This window comes from Anas platyrhynchos, chromosome 19, assembly GCF_047663525.1.
Source record: "Anas platyrhynchos isolate ZD024472 breed Pekin duck chromosome 19, IASCAAS_PekinDuck_T2T, whole genome shotgun sequence".
NCBI lineage: Eukaryota > Metazoa > Chordata > Aves > Anseriformes > Anatidae > Anas > Anas platyrhynchos.
The window spans coordinates 6783551-6802610 of record NC_092605.1 but is presented as its reverse complement, the minus strand read 5'-3'; the positions used below and the strand labels follow the sequence as shown (position 1 = coordinate 6802610).

The 19060-nt window shown below is 43.2% G+C and overlaps 1 protein-coding gene, 1 long non-coding RNA gene and 1 other non-coding gene across 7 annotated transcripts; 1 reads left to right on the top strand and 2 right to left on the bottom strand.

Moving 5' to 3' along the window:
• Positions 1–50: 50 nt before the first annotated feature.
• LOC139999063 (uncharacterized) lies at positions 51–6234 on the bottom strand. The gene is made up of 2 exons (XR_011804083.1): positions 5804–6234; positions 51–2811 (listed from the first exon to the last, which is right to left on the bottom strand). It is a non-coding gene; the product is annotated as an uncharacterized lncRNA (long non-coding RNA).
• On the bottom strand, positions 6074–6146 carry TRNAR-CCG (transfer RNA arginine (anticodon CCG)). The gene has a single exon. It is a non-coding gene; the product is annotated as a tRNA-Arg (tRNA).
• A 199-nt stretch (positions 6235–6433) lies between the features above and the next one.
• KPNA2 (karyopherin subunit alpha 2) lies at positions 6434–14387 on the top strand. 5 transcript variants are annotated; one of them, XM_072025633.1, is made up of 11 exons: positions 6434–6733; positions 8946–9066; positions 9164–9301; positions 9744–9832; positions 10613–10881; positions 11995–12089; positions 12185–12448; positions 13037–13270; positions 13353–13535; positions 13638–13787; positions 13893–14387. In XM_072025633.1, the coding sequence occupies exons 2-11, from the start codon at positions 8992–8994 to the stop codon at positions 13983–13985; spliced, it is 1590 nt and encodes a 529-aa protein (XP_071881734.1). In that variant the 5' UTR covers positions 6434–6733; positions 8946–8991; the 3' UTR covers positions 13986–14387. The 5 variants fall into 5 exon arrangements, with proteins under 5 accessions (XP_071881734.1, XP_005012371.1, XP_005012369.2 ...); XM_005012314.5 differs by lacking the exon at positions 6434–6733 and adding an exon at positions 8225–8368; XM_005012312.6 differs by lacking the exon at positions 6434–6733 and adding an exon at positions 8290–8389.
• Positions 14388–19060: the final 4673 nt, after the last annotated feature.

Genomic DNA, 19060 nt, shown 5'->3' with positions numbered 1-19060 from the left:
ATCACTTTTACAATAATAATAATAAAAGAGAGAGAGACAGAAAAGGGAAATTGTTGTTGTTATTTGTTTGTTTATTGTTTGTTTTTCAGGTTAAAACAAGAGAAAAATGCTCCAGCTGCCACAGGTGGAAGCACAATGGCAGGGGTGGGAGTGGGAAGGCTGTGGTGGCTCAGGAGGTGGCTTCCTCGCAGAGCTGCCCCGCCACAACAAGGACAGAAAGAGTTAAACTTTGGTGCAGCTGGAGGAGCTCAGGCGTGGCTGTTTTCCTCCAGGATTACAACAGGCAAGGTGGCAACAGCTTTGGGGTAAGGTTAGAAAATGCCTCCTCTGGTGGGGTTCCATCCCCCTGGCACATGGCTGCAAGGGCAGTGCCTGCCTTGAGGACACAGCTGGCTGGAGGACGTGGTCAGTGGGAAGGGGAGGCAGCTGGGGAGCTTGGATTTGCCCTGTGCTCGGGAGAGCAGAGGATGAGATTTGCTGTGGCTGAGGAGCTGGTGGTGGTGACATCCTGCCTGGAGCATCTCCATGCTGCCTTTGGAAGCTGCTGAGCCAACACACTATAAGCAGAAAACTGCTCACATACAGCCCGAGTAAGTGAAGAATAAATGTTTTTAGGTTTAACTCTGGAAGCAGGTTTTGTAGGTAAACGGAAAAGAGTGAAGTTTGAAAATTGACAACCTGTCCTCACTCTGCATGTCTTTGCTTTCTGCCCCTGGGACAGGGCAGACGCTAACCCGGTTAGGGTTATGTTTAGGGTTGTTCGGAAAGAGTGAAGACACAGAGTCCGGCTGCATGTGGGACTGTATAAAGGCTTCCATGGAGAGTTCAAAGCTGGTACTGGGTGTACCCAAAGGCTTCCGTTGGGGGCACCTTTTGATGGGAAAAAGTGTCGCTGTATGTGTAAAATGTGATCAATTTGTAAGAGAGGAGGTGTATGTCCACTCGTCCAGTAAAGCCCGTGAGAGCCAGCTGCATTTCCACGCTGTTTTGCAGGCACCAATCAAGATATTCCTTCACAATGGGTATTACGATGGTTTCAGGCTCAATTCTGGTTATTTCCACAATTCTTTCCCTGCCTCTTTTTATTAAGGCTGCAAACATCTCCACTCTTGTCGCTAGTGTCTTTGTGGGTTGGTGTGGCAGAAATACCCATTCCAACAAGAGTAATGGATCGGGGGCATTTGGATCCCATTGCGCTATAAGAGCTAGGGGTTGCGGGTCCTGGTTACACAAATAAAGTTGAATAGGCAATCCTTCTGCTCGTCGTGACATTGCTGCTTCATGAATTCTCCTTCTATGTGACTCTGCTGTCTTTGCTTCCTTTGTCAGTTGCCGAGGCACGTTGATATCGTTGTCACCTTTCAGGAGATTGAACAATGGTGATAATACTTGATTATTAATTCCACAATAGTTTCGTATCCAATTAATATTACCAATAAACTTCTGTAGATCATTCAATGTCTTAACTTCTTGTGTGATGGTAATGGCTTGGGGTTGAATGGTTTGTTGTATGATTTTCCAGCCCAGGTATTTCCATGGTGCCTCTACTTGGATTTTCTCAGGGGCTATCTGCAACCCCGATGTTTGCAGTTCTTGTCTCAGCCTCTGAATTATTTCATGGGTTAATGATTCTGTAGGTGCCGCTACCAATATATTATCCATGTAATGATAAGTATAGGTCTTGGAATATTGTTTTCTAACAGGGGCTAGAGCTTTAGCAACACATGTTTGGCATACGGTTGGAGAATTCATCATCTCTTGTGGAAGAACAGTCCAGTGATATCTATCCATGGGTTCACTTTTGTTTATTTTTGGTACCAAAAATGCAAATCGCGGTGCATCCTTAGTGTGGAGTGGAATGGTAAAAAAAATAAAATAAAAAATTGCTGATCATTGCCCATCACTCATGCTGCAGCGAACACACTGGCTAGTGCGGTCGTATGGTGTTCAACAGACCCCATGCAATTGCAAGCCTCTATCATTTGCACCAAGGTTGTCCCATTAGGCATGGATCGCAGAATCTTTTTACGCTCTGTGTTAGCATTTTCAATCGCCAGTTTCAACATGAGAGCCTCTTTAGCTTCATGATTATCTATTTGCTTGTTCAGTGAATCCCTCAATCTGTCTATAAATTGCATATAAGGTTCATTGACTCCTTGTCGTATGCTAGTAAAAGAAGGCTGGCTCCTTCCTATTTCTGGCAGTTTCAGCAAGGCTTGTAATGCTAGTTGGGCTGACTGTCGCCAGATGGCATCGTTGAGCCAAGCTTGTAATCGTGGATCTACTAACGGCTCAGCCCCCATAAACTGAGGAAGCCCTGCACCCATAAGAGGGTCGCCTAATGTTCTTTCTAAATTCTGCAGTGCTACTGTCTCACACAGTTCTCTCTATTTCTGTTCCCATACCAATTTTTGAGTCAGCGTGAGGATCATAGCAGCTATTTGGTGACAATCATATGGAACCAGCAACTGACCTGTCATCACGTTTTCTAATAATGATTGGGTAAAAGGTGCATGCAATCCATAGGTCGTGACTGTTTTTCTCAGTTCCTTTATCAAGTCCCACTGAAAAGCATTATATTCATTTGGCCCATTATTCTGTACTGTTACTGGAAAGGCCATGCCTATCAGGTCCTCATCTCTCAATGCCTCTCGGTGTATATTGTCCCAACACTTGCAAGGGTCAAAATCTTTACTTGATCGAGGGGTCTTTACTTGATCGAGGGAATGACTTGGCTAGGTGCAGAGTCTGCTGAATTACACGCATCTTTGCTGTGAGTCTCACTGGGTTTCTCAGCATAAAGCAGGGATCCTACATACAAGGAAAAAAAAAAAAAGAGCAAATCAGAATTTTACTTTTTTTTTTTTTCATTTAACATATGTCTGAATGGGAAGTAGCTGGCAGATTTGAGGCTCTACTCCATAACTGAGGACTTCAACAATATGACAGTATAACAGATGAACAGTCCAATAGATGAAATAAAACAGAGCTCTTCATTCCTCTGTACTCAAATATGGAAAGTCCAGTACAGAGAATGCAGCTGTGTGAGCAAAACACAGGAGATTTGTATTTTTACTTTATTATTGTTGTAAATTAAAAACATGACTTATAAACAAACCCTTTCCTCAAAAGCCTGAATTTACAGGGAGCATCTGTGGAAACAAAGTTCACATTGCCATTTGGGATGCTTATTTAAAAGACCATGACTATTTGGTTTTCCCATCCCTGGGATGCCGTATTGACAATGTCATCTGGACTTTTCAGCGGCTTTCAGCTTTAAACACTACTGAAAAGATCTTGATCCGCAGTTTTGGATCTCTGACTTCTGCACTGCAGAGTTGTATGGGAGTCCACAAAGAAACTGGCTGGTAGCTAGGCTATTGCTGCTGAGTAACAATTATTTCAAGCCTTTTCTTAAGCTGAGAGAACAAGGGTTGGAAAAGACATGAAGCATCTGGGACTCTAGTGAAAAATGGAAAGGCTTAATGGCACTGTTTGTGCAAGCCAGAGAGTTACCTAGGCCTAAGTTTATGGCTTCACCTTGATCACTTAGACCTCCCAAAGCAAAATGACTTCCCATTTTGTCTGGGAAGTGAGAAATTGCCTCTTGCAGTTCATTCTCCCTTTGCTTTAGCCCTCCCTTGTATGCCTTCAGCTAGCCAGCACAGTTTTAAAACAGTTCAGCCACACACAGCCGCTGTCTGGGTGTTCTCTGTCTGTGGCTAGCATTGTGTAGGAGGCTGATCCTGACTCCTTATGTGAAAAGAGATATTTGACACACACAGATGAACAACATCCTGGTTTATCTTCCATAACTGCCTCTCATGTGCTGACCTTGCCATTTCTCCCCCTCTGCTCTCACCAGCTGCTGTCATGGGAAAGATTCCCTGATATTAGGGCTGGCCGCATGTAAAGTCAAAAGAATGCCCATGAAGAAAGGGGTGGAAGAAGTCTAAGTTAAAGAAAGCAACGGGCAAGGGTATTTTGGAGATGTTTCAATATGAAGCTGTGAACTCTGAACAGGTGTTTTGGGCTTGGTTTTATACATACGCTTTTCTACCAGTTTATCATTTCTTCTCAGTCATGGAATGTAACAAGAAACCATTCATTTTTCTCTGCTCAATTTGTTCAGGACCTTGAGGCTTGTTCCTCTACAGCAGCATATTCCTGTCTAGCTCTTGCAAACTAAGAAATACAACTGCACCATAATTAGGTCCTGGACTTCTCCTTTGTTACGGAACAGAGGTATATCTTGTGTAACTAAAGAAAAGCTGGTGTGGACAGTTTGTTACATGCATACAAGACAGGGCAGAGCAAGATGAAATAAATTAGAAATTTGGAGTTAACAGGTGCTGGGAGGGAGACTAAAAGGGAATGATGACTGCTTTATTTTTTAAAATCTGTATTTGCTAACATGCAGAACTCTGCATATTTGTACACACTAAGCCAACCCTGACTTGGATTATTGAATTAAGTAGGCTTACTCCTATGTTTGCAGCTGAAACAGCTGACCTTGTTACTAGACAAGAATTCCATTGTGACAGTTTACCTCACTAGCTGCTGCTGGATGTTGTGAAAGTTTGTGGATTTAGTCATGCCGCTAGAAGTGTAACAAACAAGTTGGAAACCCTACAAAAACACTATGTCCCAGTTCTGGAAACCTCCTCCCCTGATAAAATCTATCCAGTAGTAATGCCAGTATCATATAGTGCAGCTATTGCCTAGCTTAAACAGTTTTGTACTATCTTAACTAAGTATTTTAATAAAATTCTTACAAGTACAGGGCTTTGTCTAGCAGCTATATATGAAGACACAGAAAATAAACCAGAACAGTACGCAAAACTAATCAAATTTTAACACATGTTATTCAGTGTGTTATGTTCCTACTGCAGCGTTTATAAATCCTTCTTTTCTTCCATTATTTAAATTTTGAAAGTATCCCAAAATACTTGTTACGGAAATAGGAACTTGAGGAACATCCAGCATTGTACCTGACAGCAGAGCTGCACCTGAGGAGGATGCGGAGGTGCCACCTATTGCTTTCATGCACCTTGCTCCCTGCCCTGCCAGCATGTGAACCCGCAGCAGATGAGAGAAGCCACGAGCAGGCCGTGTCTGCTCCCCTACCTCAGGGTCAGCATGGCTGCAAGCACGTGTCCTGCAGGTGCTCTGTGCTCGGTGGGGTTTTCTGTTTAAATTAGCTGGTAGTGTAATTCACCCTGCACAAATGCATGACTACGTCTGTATCAGCGAGTTTCTCCAGGACCTTCACCAGGGCAGTATCTTGCTTAAAAGGGCAGGAGGAGTGTTTTGAGAATTTCTGCTGTTCAAGAAGCTAACGCGTATGATACCAGCAGTGGAAGAGAAGAAAGTGTTCAGAGCGAGGCTCCCTGTTCTTGGACAAATTTGGGACTTCAGCATAATTAACGGCCACAACCTCCTCAAAGAGCCTGCAGGCTGGCTCTTGTGGCATCAGTCGCACCAGAGGCTGTCTCCCCTCCCTGCCTACCACAGCGGCAGCACACGGCTGTGGGTTTTACCTCCCCAGGCAACCGTCCCACCCGCCTCCGCCTGCCTCCCACCACATGCCTTCACCTTACAGGGCTAAATTACGACTTCGATGGCATCAGAGTCCAGCACACAAAGCATCCGAGGAGCGGGACCACCCGGAGCCGCTCGGCAGCCCCAGGCTCCGCCACAGACCCGCGGCGACCCCCGCCCCAAGCGCCTCACGACCACCCCTCCGTGCCGGGGAGGCCCCGGGCTGGGGCCGCTTCTCTCCCTCCGCAGACCCCGCGTGTACCTGGGGGGATGGAAGGGAAGGGAACGGCTCCGGGACGGGACGGGACGGGCGGGTTCCCCCGTGACAGGGCGCAGCCATCACCGCACCGAGCCGCTGGCTCCTTTCGGTGCCTCCCTCCCGCCGGTCCCAGCAGAGGGCGGCGCCGTTAAAAGTGTTTTCGGCTCCGATGGTCCGATAATAATCGGGCTTCAGACGAAGCCCGCAGCCGCTAGGGAAAGCCGGGAGAGCCCCGCGCGCAACGTACGGCGGCGCTACAAAACGACTGCGGTACGACCCAGATGGGACTCGAACCCACAATCCCCAGCTCCGGAGGCTGATGCCTTATCCATTAGGCCACTGGGTCACCCAGCAAAAGCTGCGAGCGCCGTGCTGTAAGAGCCCCGCCCGGCTGCCGCTGGCTCCGCCCCCCGGCTGACAGAAGGCCCCGCCCCCTCCGTTCTCGCACCGCCCCTCAGGACCCCGCCGGGCCCGAAGCCCCGCCCACCGCGCGCATCGGCCCCGCCCCCCGAGGCAGGGCTCGCGGCCCGTGGCGCGCGGCGGCCTTTGGCTCCCTCAGCGGGGCGCGAGGGCGCGGCCGCTGCCCCCTGACGAGCGGCGCTGCCTGAGGGGAGCGTCCCGGGCGTTGCCGTCCCTTCCCCAGTCCTCGCCTCACAATTTTGTCCCCCACGGGATTAGCTCAGCCCCAGCTAAGCCCGTGCCTCATGCCCTGTTAGTGTTCTGGAGCGCCATGTTAGCTCGCCTCAGCAGCCTGCCCTTCTTTGGCTGGTCTCCTGTATTTCTGGGAGGCCTTCCAGCTGTGATACCCCGCTGCCGTCCCAAGGCACGCTCACCCCTTGTAGGTCCCCAGCACGCAGCCTCAGCTGTTTTCCCCATCCCTCTCCCTGACCTGCAACACCCGGCCCTGCAGTCCCCATGGCTCCTCTGGCCAAGGTATGCGGCTCTGGACTGCACGCGCTCCAACAAGTTATGACCCGGCAGGCTTTCTTCACAGCACTTCTTCGATCCTTTGGCAAGCCAGGTGTTTTAGTTCAATTTCTACTTTTAAGATGCTATTTTTTTCCATCTACAAAACTCTAGTCCTGTTCAGTATCTGTTTGCGACGGATGTGCTTTTTCTTCTTTTAACTTCACTACTCTTGCTTAAATGTTTTGTGATGTTTTTATTTTACAAAGACCTTAATGGTAGGGCTAAAACAAGCTGTGTAAACTGTCTCTGGTAAATCCTCCTCTGGATCCATTCTTGTTAACTGCTGCATGCATCTACAGAGGAGTGTAATCGGTTTAGCACAGTGGCTTAATCCCCAGGTATCAATGTGCATCTTTGGCACTTCTTTACCCTGAGCTGTACATTTTAGGTGTTGAAGTGCTTGACTTGCTGGCAGAATCATGTTTTTTCCTCAGGTTTTATGGTTAGAATTAAATCTCCTGTGAAATAGGGCACTTTTCCTTTGTACTCCATCCCTTGTAAACAGCCTCTTAATGTGAGACAATCCCAAAGTTGTCCATTTTCTGGGCTTGCTACAAGGATTACTTTCTTATTATTTTGTATGATTTAATTTTGGTCTGCCCTAGGTGCTATTGAGTTGTTTTAAATTGCAGTCTCCCTCCCCATTTTCTTTAAATTCCTGTACATGTTTCTATGATGGGATCACACGGGATCTCAGGAAAACGCTCAGTGATCTGATGGTTAGTGGCACAGAATCGTAGAATCAGAGAATATCTCGAGTTGCAAGGGATCATTGAGTCCAACTCTTGGAACCAGACAAATCCACCCAAAAATTTAGTCTGTGTGTGAGGAAATCTGTGACTGACGCAAAGTGCCTGAAAGGAAGGTGTGGGGAGATGGGGTTGGCCTCTTCTTACAGATAACTAGCGATAGGACTTGAGGGAATGGCCTCAAGCTGCACCAGGGGAGGTTCAGGTTGGAAATGAGGAGACATTTCCTCTCAGAAATAGCAGTCAGGTATTGGTTTGATTCCCCCGGGGAGGTGGTGGAGTCACCGTCCCTGGGGGCGTTTGAGGAAAGGTTGGACCTGGTGCTTCTGGACATGGTTTGGTGGGTGACATTGGTGGTAGGGGATGGTTGGACAGACGATCCTGGAGGGCTTTTCCAACCATAATGTTTCTATGCTCAGAGCGAGGGGCCTGAGCGTGAGTAACCCCCGGCTCGCAGCCCACCATGGGCACAATACATCCCAATCTCGTTCCCTGATGTTGGTCCCTAGGAAACTACAAATCCCAACATGCCCTGCGCCGTCTTCGCTGGCCTGTCGAGGCCTGGCTGCTGTTAGTCCTACGGGCACCGTCCCGGCGGGTAGCGCGGTGGATGCCGGGAGCTGTAGTACCGAGGCGAGGACGGCTCTTTGAATACCCGACGTCTGGGCCGCTCTTCCGGGAGCACGGCGGAGATTCGCCCGGTCTCATCGCGAGACGAGCAGTATTTCAAACCGACCAATCAGGGCGTTGCTATGGCTCGAACTGGCCAATGGCAGAGCGGGGCAGCGGGAAATTTAAATCCCGCCCGGCGCGGCCTGGCGCAGTGGCAGCGTGCTGCGGGCGGCAGGAGGTAGTGGGGCCTGAGGCCGAGGCGCGGGGCAGGGCGGGGGGAGCAGCCTGCGGCCCTGAGGAGCCGGCTGTGGTGGCGTGCGGCGGGGACGCGGTGTGAGCTGCTCTGTCACAAGGGACCGCGCTCCGCGGATGTAGGGCCGGCCGGCATTTCTCTCTCGCTGGAGCTTCCTGGGGTTCTGTGTCGCTGCCTTCTCTGCGTTAAAGGGGTGGGGATGGGCTGAATGTCTGTGCGATATAGTGGTGGGGCGCAGTGGAAGTAGCGCTTTAAAGTAAGCAGATGCTGTCAATGGGAAAGAATGTGCATCTTGCTCCCTAAAAACAATGATTCTGGTGTTTTCTGTCTGAAGGGGTTTTAAAAGGATATGTTTGCTAGCCTGTTATTAACGTTTGAAATTGCTGTAACAATTGAGCTTTTGAAGAGGCAGTTTGTTATGTTACTGGTATCTTTAAACAAGTTAGAGGTTAAAGTTTCTAGTATAAGCTAGTATCTCTTGGTCTTGGGCATTGATCCTAGCATTTTAACTTGCATTCTTGTGGAGTAAACTTGTGATGTTTACCTTTTACTCTGTTTTTAGACTTGTGTTTTAGTTTGTGCTTCTTGAAATCTAACTGATAACCAAGATGTCTACTAACGAGAATGCCAATGCAGCAGCAGCTCGCTTGAACAGGTTCAAAAACAAAGGGAAAGATACCACAGTAAGTATTTTCATGTAGTAAGTATTTTAGTTAGACGTTGCGTATCTAAGCAAGAGTTGAAAAAGCCAAGAACTTACGGTGAACGTATATTCTCCAGGAAATGAGGAGGCGGCGTATTGAAGTCAATGTAGAGCTGAGGAAAGCTAAGAAAGATGACCAGATGCTTAAAAGAAGAAATGTTAGCACTTTACCAGATGATGCCACTTCTCCCCTTCAGGAAAACAGGAACAACCAGGTAAGTAGGTCCCCAGAACAGATACACATGAAAGTTTTACATTGTACGATCAAGGAAGCCACACCAGTTTGAATCCCTTCTCACATGGGACATAACGCAGCTACATATGCATTATCAACTTTAATGGACTACATTGTAGATCCCTTTTCAAGTAGCTTTTAAGTGTTCTCTGTGTTGATAGGCTACCTTTTAGGAGGGCTTAGGCAGCTGTGTTTAAACCTACTGTCTCTGTGTAACTGTGTGAAACAAAATGTTTTCAGCTGTTAAGATAACTGTAGATAAAGTTGTGGCTGAATTTTTTAGAGTATTGCGTAGGGGTATCGCTTCCATTAAAGCAAAGAGTTGTAAATTATGGCCTCTTCATAGTACTGTGTAAAGGCCTCTGTGGTCATGAAGCTGCATGATCTCCTAGCAAAGCACTCAAGGGACTTTTCTTGTACAGGTTTCAGCACACTGGTCTGTTGAAGAAATTGTCAAAGGAGTTAATAGCAATAACATGGAGCTTCAGCTACAGGCTACTCAAGCTGCCAGGTAAGGAGTTCAGAGGTAACTGATTCAGCTCTGTAAGCCTAGGCAAGGACAAAGGCTTGGCTTATGATTAAATGCCTTCTTATGGCAGCAAATATGGCTCTTATCAGACAGTAGTTCAATAAACAGCTGAGTTGGCTTTATATAGAATGTTCAGTTGCATTTAATTTAGTCAGAATTTTATGGAAGCCATGTGGCTTTTGAATGTTTAGTGTGCTTGAACCCTTCCCTGAATAGTAGTTCTAGTGGTTTGGTGGTAGTAAAGTAAACAATAGTCAGTCTCAGAGTTCTAGGAGTAGTAGCAGTAAATGCCTTATATCAGAATAAGATATCTTCAAACTGTGTTAACATTTAACCACAATATTTGAATGCAACAATCTACATTACAATAATGTGGTCAACAGTATGACCAGAATTCAAAATACGCCTAACTTCCTTTTACTCTGACTGCTAGAAGCAGCACTCTAGCACTACTCTTCTGTCTGCTGAGAAATATCTAGCAAGTCATATGTGTTATAATTCTTGTAGGGTCTACTTTACTTCTGTAGTCTGAACAGAACCACTCATAAGTGAAGACATGCCAAAACAATGTTAGAGGTTTAGGAATCTAGCATTCATGATGTCTAGGTTGGCTGAATTTTCTCTTGTATTGATTAAGGTCTTAATAGACCTCAATCCATTTCTTTTTTCTTTTAAGCATGGATTTCTTTAGAATGACTTAATGGAATCTGTTGTTTAGATCTCTGCACACAAAAATAATGCTTCCTCTTTGTTCCTCCTTAGGAAACTCCTTTCAAGAGAGAAGCAGCCCCCCATAGACAACATAATTCGGGCTGGTTTGATTCCAAAGTTTGTCTCCTTCTTGGGTAGAGCAGACTGTAGTCCTATTCAGTTTGAATCTGCCTGGGCACTTACCAACATTGCTTCGGGCACATCTGAACAAACAAAGGCAGTAGTAGATGGTGGGGCTATTCCAGCCTTTATATCACTACTGGCCTCTCCTCATACTCACATCAGTGAGCAAGCTGTGTGGGCATTAGGAAATATTGCAGGTATGTCAATATAATACACAACTTTCAAACCTAATCCCTTAGTAATGTCCTCCTATTAAAAATTATGTTATGTGTAGCATGCTGAGCTAGTTGGAACTCTAATCCTTTGTGAGTACAGATGTGCTCTGCCATGTAGAATATGCTATGGACAAGTCTTCAGACTTGGTTTAATCTCATGTATAATCTGACAATCTGTGGGTTCTATTAAATGGACTGCTTTCATATTTCAATTCCTTTTTCAAATAGCTATATAAGCATGTTACAGCGTAGGACTGACCCTTATTTCACATTTCACTAGAGGTTTTTGACTCTGAGCTCTGCTCTCTCTGTTTACTGGAAGGAGGTTAGAAGCAGAAGGCTCATGGCACATTGGCCATCACACCTACAACTACTTGCTTTGAAACATTGATATGAGTGTATTGTATTAGTAGCTAAGTATACTGAAGGTTCTCGTGCACCTGTCAGGATTGTTTGATCTGCCAGTGTTAGATTCTGTTCTTCAGAACAATATTATAACTACATTATTTTCACTGGTATTCTTACTAGCTGTAATATTATGTTTTGCAACAGCTGTGACTTGCAGAGAATATTGAATTTTCATGCAGAGAAGGTCAACTCAATAAAATGCTTCTCTGACTAGAATTTCTTATAGCTTGTATTTAGAGGGGTGGCTTCTCTTTTTTTAAACTTGGTTATAAGGAGGTATCCTTTGGGGAGAGCAATAGAATAATTCAATTAAATTTTGAAAATCCTTCAGTATTATAATGTAGAATACTAACAACCAATAATTATAATGGATTTGGGTTCCTTGTTATAGGAAAAGCTGTTTTTATGGTAGGGCTTACAGATGTGCAAGTCCCTGCTTAGTTATAAACTTGTATGTTCTGTAGAGCTTTCCTTAAACTCTTTCCTTCAGAAATCAAATGTTGAACATCACTGGTTTGATTAGAGAAACACATGCTTGGTATAGGGCTTACCCATGGTAGTAGTCCTTTCCAACTCTTACTACTTTCTATCTAGCCATTAGGTAGAAATAGCATTCACAATATAACATGTAATGATTTTGTATGCACACATCCTTCTATCCCTTAACTGGTTATTTTTCTTTCTTAGGGGATGGTTCTACCTATAGGGATTTGGTTATTAAATTTGGTGCAATTGAACCACTGCTGACTCTACTGGCTGTTCCTGATCTCTCTTCTCTGGCTGTAAGTTTATAGTATGACCCAAGTTACAGTTGCTAATAAGTAAAAGGGCTAAAGTAACTTAAACAGTTATTGATGGTTTATTTCAACTCTTGCAGTCTGGATATTTACGCAATGTTACCTGGACCCTCTCAAACTTGTGTCGTAATAAGAATCCTGCACCACCCATAGAAGCTATTGAGCAGATTCTTCCAACTCTCGTTCGACTCTTGCACCATGATGATCACGAGGTTTTAGCAGACACGTGCTGGGCGATCTCCTATCTAACAGATGGCTCCAATGACAGGATAGAAGTTGTTGTGAAAACTGGATTGGTGCCACAACTTGTAAAACTTCTGGGGTGTAGTGAACTGCCAATAGTGGTAAGCTATCAAGCCTGCAAACTGCCATTGCTTGACTGAACTCATGGAGAACACTAGTTAAAATAGTGTCCATGTAAGTGAAAGGTTCTTATGAGACAGCAATCTGATGTTTGTTCCAGGTTTTGTGTAGATGAGCCTTGAGCTTCTGTCTTGACTGAAGACCCTCCTAAATGAGGCATGGAGTACTGTTGATGGCTATCAAGCTTCTTTAAAACAATATATTTAGCACCCAGCCCAACATGATCATCTACCTACTTTAAAGCTTGGGCTTAACTCTATACTGTAGTTGGAAATTCAAGTTCCAGGAATAGCATTTAGAAATGACTTCTGCACAGTAACTACAGTGAAACAAAACTATTGTACTTTGACAGAGCTTACGAAATAGCTTCCTTTTTAGCAGTTGTTTGTACATTGGTTTTGAAGGGGTGTGGTCTAAGGGTGCTTAATGTCTGCATATGTAATAGTTATGATAGTATATCCCACTTCTGACTGGAAGGCTAGAGCAGAGGAACTTCGATTATGGCTATATTTGTTGAAGCAAAGCATAGGTAACACCATTTTTAATTACTATTTTCACATCTGTTTCAGACTCCCTCTTTAAGAGCCATAGGAAATATTGTTACTGGTACTGATGAGCAGACCCAGATTGTTATCGATTCAGGAGCACTATCTGTCTTTCCAAGTCTCCTTTCTCATCATAAAAACAACATTCAGAAAGAAGCAGCATGGACAATGTCAAACATCACTGCAGGACGTCAAGACCAGATTCAGCGAGTTGTAGATCATGGTCTTGTGCCTTATCTCATTGGTATTCTGAGGAAGGTAAACAAAAAACATATTCTGTTAGTGCTCTCACCATTACTGTTACTGTCTGTGTTCACATATCCTGCCTTTACCTTTGTAGGGGGATTTCAAATCTCAAAAGGAAGCTGTGTGGGCTGTGACTAACTATACAAGTGGTGGAACGATTGACCAGGTCGTCTATCTCGTTCAGGCTGGTGTTGTTGAACCTCTCCTGAATCTTCTCTCTGCTAAAGACAGCAAGACTGTACTAGTAATTCTGGATGCTATTTCTAATATTTTCCTGGTATGTAGACGCAGTATACTTGATCACTGTCCAGATTGCTGTAATGGCTCTCCAGTAGCTAGTCCCATACATCTTTCCTGAGGTTATGCTTATCCCTTGCAGGCTGCTGAGAAGATTAATGAGACTGAAAAACTTTGCCTCATGATTGAGGAGTGTGGAGGTCTAGACAAAATTGAAGCTCTTCAGTCGCATGAAAATGAACAAGTGTACAAAGCCTCATCTACCCTCATTGAGAAATATTTCTCAGCAGAAGTAAGTCGCTGCAGGACAACTCTTTACTCTGATTTTGTATTCTGGCACTACCCTACTAGATTGAGATTCTACTGCTCTTTCAATTTTTTTTTCTTTTTCTTCTAGGAGGAGGAAGACCAAAATGTTGTACCAGAATCTACTGCTGCTAGTTACACTTTCCAAATTCAGGGCAATACTCCAAATACATTCAACTTCTAGATGTTGCATACACTGTAACTATGTACAAGTTATTTGGCACACAAGTGTCTGCCATTTCTATGTCTTAATAGCCCCTCTTTGTTTTTTGTGACCTGTAGCACTTTGTCCAACTGAACCATACTTGAACAGTTCAAAACTGTACATATGTGAATTTTTAACTGTTAACTGTAAACCTCACTCTCTGAGATGCTTGTAAATACGTGTTCTTTTCTGATTTCTGTCTTTTACTGTCCCTGTCTTGCATAAGAATGCAGGTAGGCAATATACGTTTCTCTCAAAGCATGAGCCGTTGCTCTGTAACTTTGCTCTGTGTAACCTCCTTATAAACTACTACACTCAAAACACTGAGTAGGCTTTTAAAAATTTGTCTCAAGTTCAATAAAGTGGTATCAATACATCAAATTGAGCTGTGTCAATTGCTCTCTTGAAAGGAAATTGCTATGGTAAATATCATTATATATTGATTAATGTGAAGAATATAGAGATTTGATTCTAAATGTTTTCAAACAGCTTGGTTATTTCAAGCTCTGAATTCTGTGTACAGTAGCCTTGTTTTACTAAAGAGCAAATGGATTGCTGCTTCTCTCCAGCTATCTTACAGAAATCTGGTTAGTTCTACCTTGTTTATAACAGAGTTAAAACTACCTCCTATATTTTGAAGAAATATGTTAAGGTTGTTATAATTTCTTAAAAGGATAGTCTTTTCTATACCTAGATTACCCTCACTCTCGTACTGTTACCACAGACTTCTTTAGCAATGACTTAATTGGAGTGGTAGATATCAGTTGCACTTCCATTACTATTATACATGTTCAAAAGTGGTACCCTCCCTACCTGAAGACTGATATTCTACCTAGATAAGCTTGCTTCTACAAGTCTTTACTACCTGTGTTCTCATACATGTGATGTACTACCCAAAGAAGACAGTCCTTAATTATTGAACTAAACACTTCTTACACTACAGAAATCAGGGAGCCGAACTTACAGTACACAACTCTTTCACATTTTCAAATTGTTTTAACTTTCTATATGGGTAATTATCATAAGTGTTGATAAAGCCACTTATGTCTTATATACTCTTTGAAGGTAATGTACAGGACAATGGCTACTTGTAGCATTCTTATCTATTTTTATGGTTAGAAGTATTTCCTATACAGCAATCACTTGTATGGCAATATTGGATTAGAACTCTGTAAGCCATGGTAGTTCCTTAGTGTAGCTCAGAAGGTGGCCATATATGCACATTGCTGTCACTGGTATGTCAACAAGGCCCAGCAGCTTTTTCATCACAAAAGACATCTTGCAAAAATTACACTGTGCTGAACTGACTAATGTTTCTTCATACTTCTGGTTGCACTGTTAGCTGCTTTTCCTTAAAGCAAAATAAATCAAAAAAAAAATGATAGAGCAGGTAAAAAGCTTTACTGTAGGAATTTTTAAGGCCGGTGAGTATTGTAATTCCATTGTATCTTTTGCTGAAGAAGTTGATGTCTCAGTGTTGCTTATCTCTTTGCCTATTTTTGAGAGAGAGAGAGAGCGGGGTGATGCTAAATGAGTACAAATTAAACATGCTTATGGCCTGATCCTCCTCCTGCCCATCTTCTGCACTAATGAAAGACTACACAAGAAGCTGTAGGGAGGGCAGTAGTGAAGCAGCATAATGCTGGACTGAAGGCAGAATGCATGTCTGGCATCGTAGATGCTGCAACACTCTTAGGCTGTTGTTCCACTGTTACCATAGTGGTGGTACCCATGAAAAGTGGAAGGAACCATTGATCTTGCAGTGCTGAAGCCTTTAATGTTTTGGGGAAACACAACAAAAGACAACGAGCGGAAAGGGCTCTTATTACCTTGTAAAGCCTTGTTGTGTCCTTTGCTTTGTTGTTAAACCTCCAACTTCAACATGAAAATGTAAGCTACAAAATAGTCCGTAAAGAGTTGAAGAAATTAATCTATAGAAAAACAGTTATGCAAAGTCAGCATAAAGCCATTGATACCACATAATTATGCTTGTGGATTGTGAAATGTAATTCGGGATTCTGTAGTAATACTGAGATCCAATTCTGTAAAATAATGCATCTTCCGCTAGAGGGTGCTACAGACAGCATTGCAGTTTCTTCTTTGCTTCTAAGAGGTTGTTGTGAAGTTTCATCCAGCGTGGGGCGCTCAGGTATGACACACCTGATTTTTCTCTTAAGAAAATACTGAGATAAAATCCCTCAGGCAACCTCTTGTAGTTACAGGAAACGACCATGTGCTAATTCCTGAGTATTTAACCAGACTAAATATTTAATGTAAGGCATAATCTTTTAAAAGTGTTGTATCAGGTACTGTTACTTTAAAACATACAGCTTACTTTAATTGCTTTTTAGCATATATGAAGTCAAATTGACTTCTCTTTATGTAGAAAAGGAGATGAGAATTCAGAATGCTCGTTGAATAGCGTTATCTCTACTTTTCTTTCCTGATATACTGGTTTCAGAATTATTTAATATACTAAGTTAATAATAGAACACTGCAAATTCTTCTCTAGATGCCTGTCAGCTCAGTGGCTTAATAATTAACTTTCTGGGGATCAAGACTTCGTTTTTATCCAAGAAAAGTGTATTCAGCCTATCCACCAATAAGTCCTGCTCTTGGCAGTATGTGTTTCCACAAGCAACAAACTACAGTGATTATGAGTAAGTGACTGGGGTGAGTCACTCCCTTATTCTAAGAAAATGCAAACTATTTCTGAGGTTAGGCTCCTAGTCACCCATTAGGCTGCGTTTCTTGCTTTAAAAAATGGTAGGAGCAAAAGGCAAGAGGTACTTATTTGTATGTGTATGTTATCTAGCCAGATTTAAGAGCCAGCATTATTTATTTGGTAAATGCCTAATTCAGGGTAAGGGCTGGAATAAATGCCTGGTGGCCTGTGTGCCAGTCTGCTGACTGCTGTGCTGAGAGCAACAGTAACAGACCCCTGCTGACATCAACTGGCCTTGAATGGAGTTGTTGCTAGCGCTATTTTATCTGTGGACTGGTGGCAGGATTTCAGTCCAAGATCCCAGAAAACATGGCCACTCCTGAAATTCTGATGCTAGGAAATTCTGCTTGTGGGATTGCTTCCACTTGCTGATTTCTAAGATGTGAGGCTCTGAAGGAAGAGCAGAGGCTTTGCGGTCCTGATTTTCAGTAGGGTGTCCATTCACATTCCAATAAAGGAAGAAGGGTTTAAAGCATGGAAAAGCCAGAAGTGTTTTAATTAGCTGAAATCTGTTCTTCTTTTCCTGTGATTTAAACTAAAATATTCTCAAGTGAAGCTGCTTCTTGCTGCTCCATACAAAATAATTTACATTGCACAGAAATACGTGATAGTATATCAGCAAGAAGGAACAGCTTTAGGTTTCTGGGTAAAGGAATTCACTAACCAACAATATTTCACAGGTCTCTTCTGTTTTGCAGCAGAGCAAACTGTGATACAAGAAAGTTATCCACAGACATCCAGAAAGTAGCAAGTAGAATTAACCTGGAGCCTGGGAATCCTCATGTCCATTCCTCTAGTCAACCCATGGGACCTCTGGTTATAATTACCCTTTTGCTGAATATAGCTTTATCCCAGGAGTATTGAATCTCTTCTGTGATAAGGTAATGAAATAATATTTGAGAATAGGAATAAATCTTGGGAATGTATACAATTTGTGAAAAAAGTACTGTTATTCAAAACAGAAGTAATTAATGAAGTTTAATTGTGACTGGTCATATATGGCCTAGAAAGGAAAACATTGACACTCTCACTTAAAACCTAATAGGAAACTCTTTAAGTCTTTTAAGTGTTAACTCTTTGGCCTGAGCAAAAAAAAATTAAGCTCAACTCACCTTCAGAGGAAATAATGTTAGATATATAATGTTAGGAAACGTGTTAGAGAACTGTAAGAGGGAATTTAGGTGAGCCATCCTGAGGCTGGGAAGGGTGTACCTAACCCTCTTGCAGACTTCAGAAGAACATTCAACCTGCAAGTGTGTAACGGTGTTCACTGTGTTTGGAAAACACTTCCTTCTAACTGATCCATAACATGGCACTGATACAAGTCAGGCAGGAGCTCTACATATAGATGGCTAAGAAAGAACTGATGTGCCTTCAGTTTCACAGCACTTCATGTGGAATAAGGGTCACTGGATTCCAGTCCTGTTTCTGACTTCAGAGCACTGTCTGTCTCAGACTGGCTCCAGGAAATGGACACTCTTCCGCTGAAGCCAGAATATTTCGTGGAAGAGCCATGGCCTGTTTCCAGGTTGCAGTTCACCCACTACCCTAGGGAGTGTCATTAGTGGGAGGAAAGTAAAGTTGGGATTTAAAGTGATGAGGAAAGGAGAGAAAAATTAAAGCAGGGTGGAGAAAAATCCTGTTAATTCTTACTAAGCAGAACGTGACCACATTAAAATGTTGTGCTTATCATTTAAACAAAACAATGGGCCAAGTCCAGAAATGATGTATAAATCATACGTCAGGAAGGGAGTTTCAATTGACTGACACACTAAAGCAAAATCAAGGGCACTGATTTCACTGGGGAAGAGGTTGGATTACATCCCTGAGCGCAGTGAAAGAGTCAGTATACTAGGAAAGTGTTCTACTTTATTTCATATCTTTCTCAATTTGTATTGCAATACTAAATGAAAATTATGGAATCAGCTTTTGAACATGTTTTCTTATTTATATAAGTAGTGGAAAGCTGCTTGATTTGTTATCTGTAACAGATTGGATTGTGTACAGGTTCATGGTGGTAGAATAGTTACAATACCAGGAGTATGTAGCTATGCTCTGTGGGCATGTGGAAGAATGGATGTACAAAGTTATCAGAAAATCTTGAATAATCTCCAAGGAACATTTCCATCATCCAAATCACTTCATTTTTACCCACTATATGAAACAGATGTAAAAATAGCTCTTTCATCAGTGGATTGCTACACATATTTGGGCTGCAGAGGTTCAGTTCTGTTCAAAGTAATACTGTGAAATCATTTGCAGAATGTTGCTGTTAATCAGAAGCAGCAATTTAGTGTTACGTATCCTTCTCTCTTTCCACCCCCAACTC

Excerpts from the sequence above, each read along its gene's own strand:
- KPNA2 (XM_072025633.1), top strand. The coding sequence starts at position 8,992 with ATGTCTACTAACGAGAATGCCAATGCAGCAGCAGCTCGCTTGAACAGG. Across the intron at positions 13,271-13,352 it reads TCATTGGTATTCTGAGGAAG|GGGGATTTCAAATCTCAAAA; the intron begins GTAAACAAAAAA and ends TTACCTTTGTAG. Across the intron at positions 13,788-13,892 it reads AGAAATATTTCTCAGCAGAA|GAGGAGGAAGACCAAAATGT; the intron begins GTAAGTCGCTGC and ends TTTTTCTTCTAG.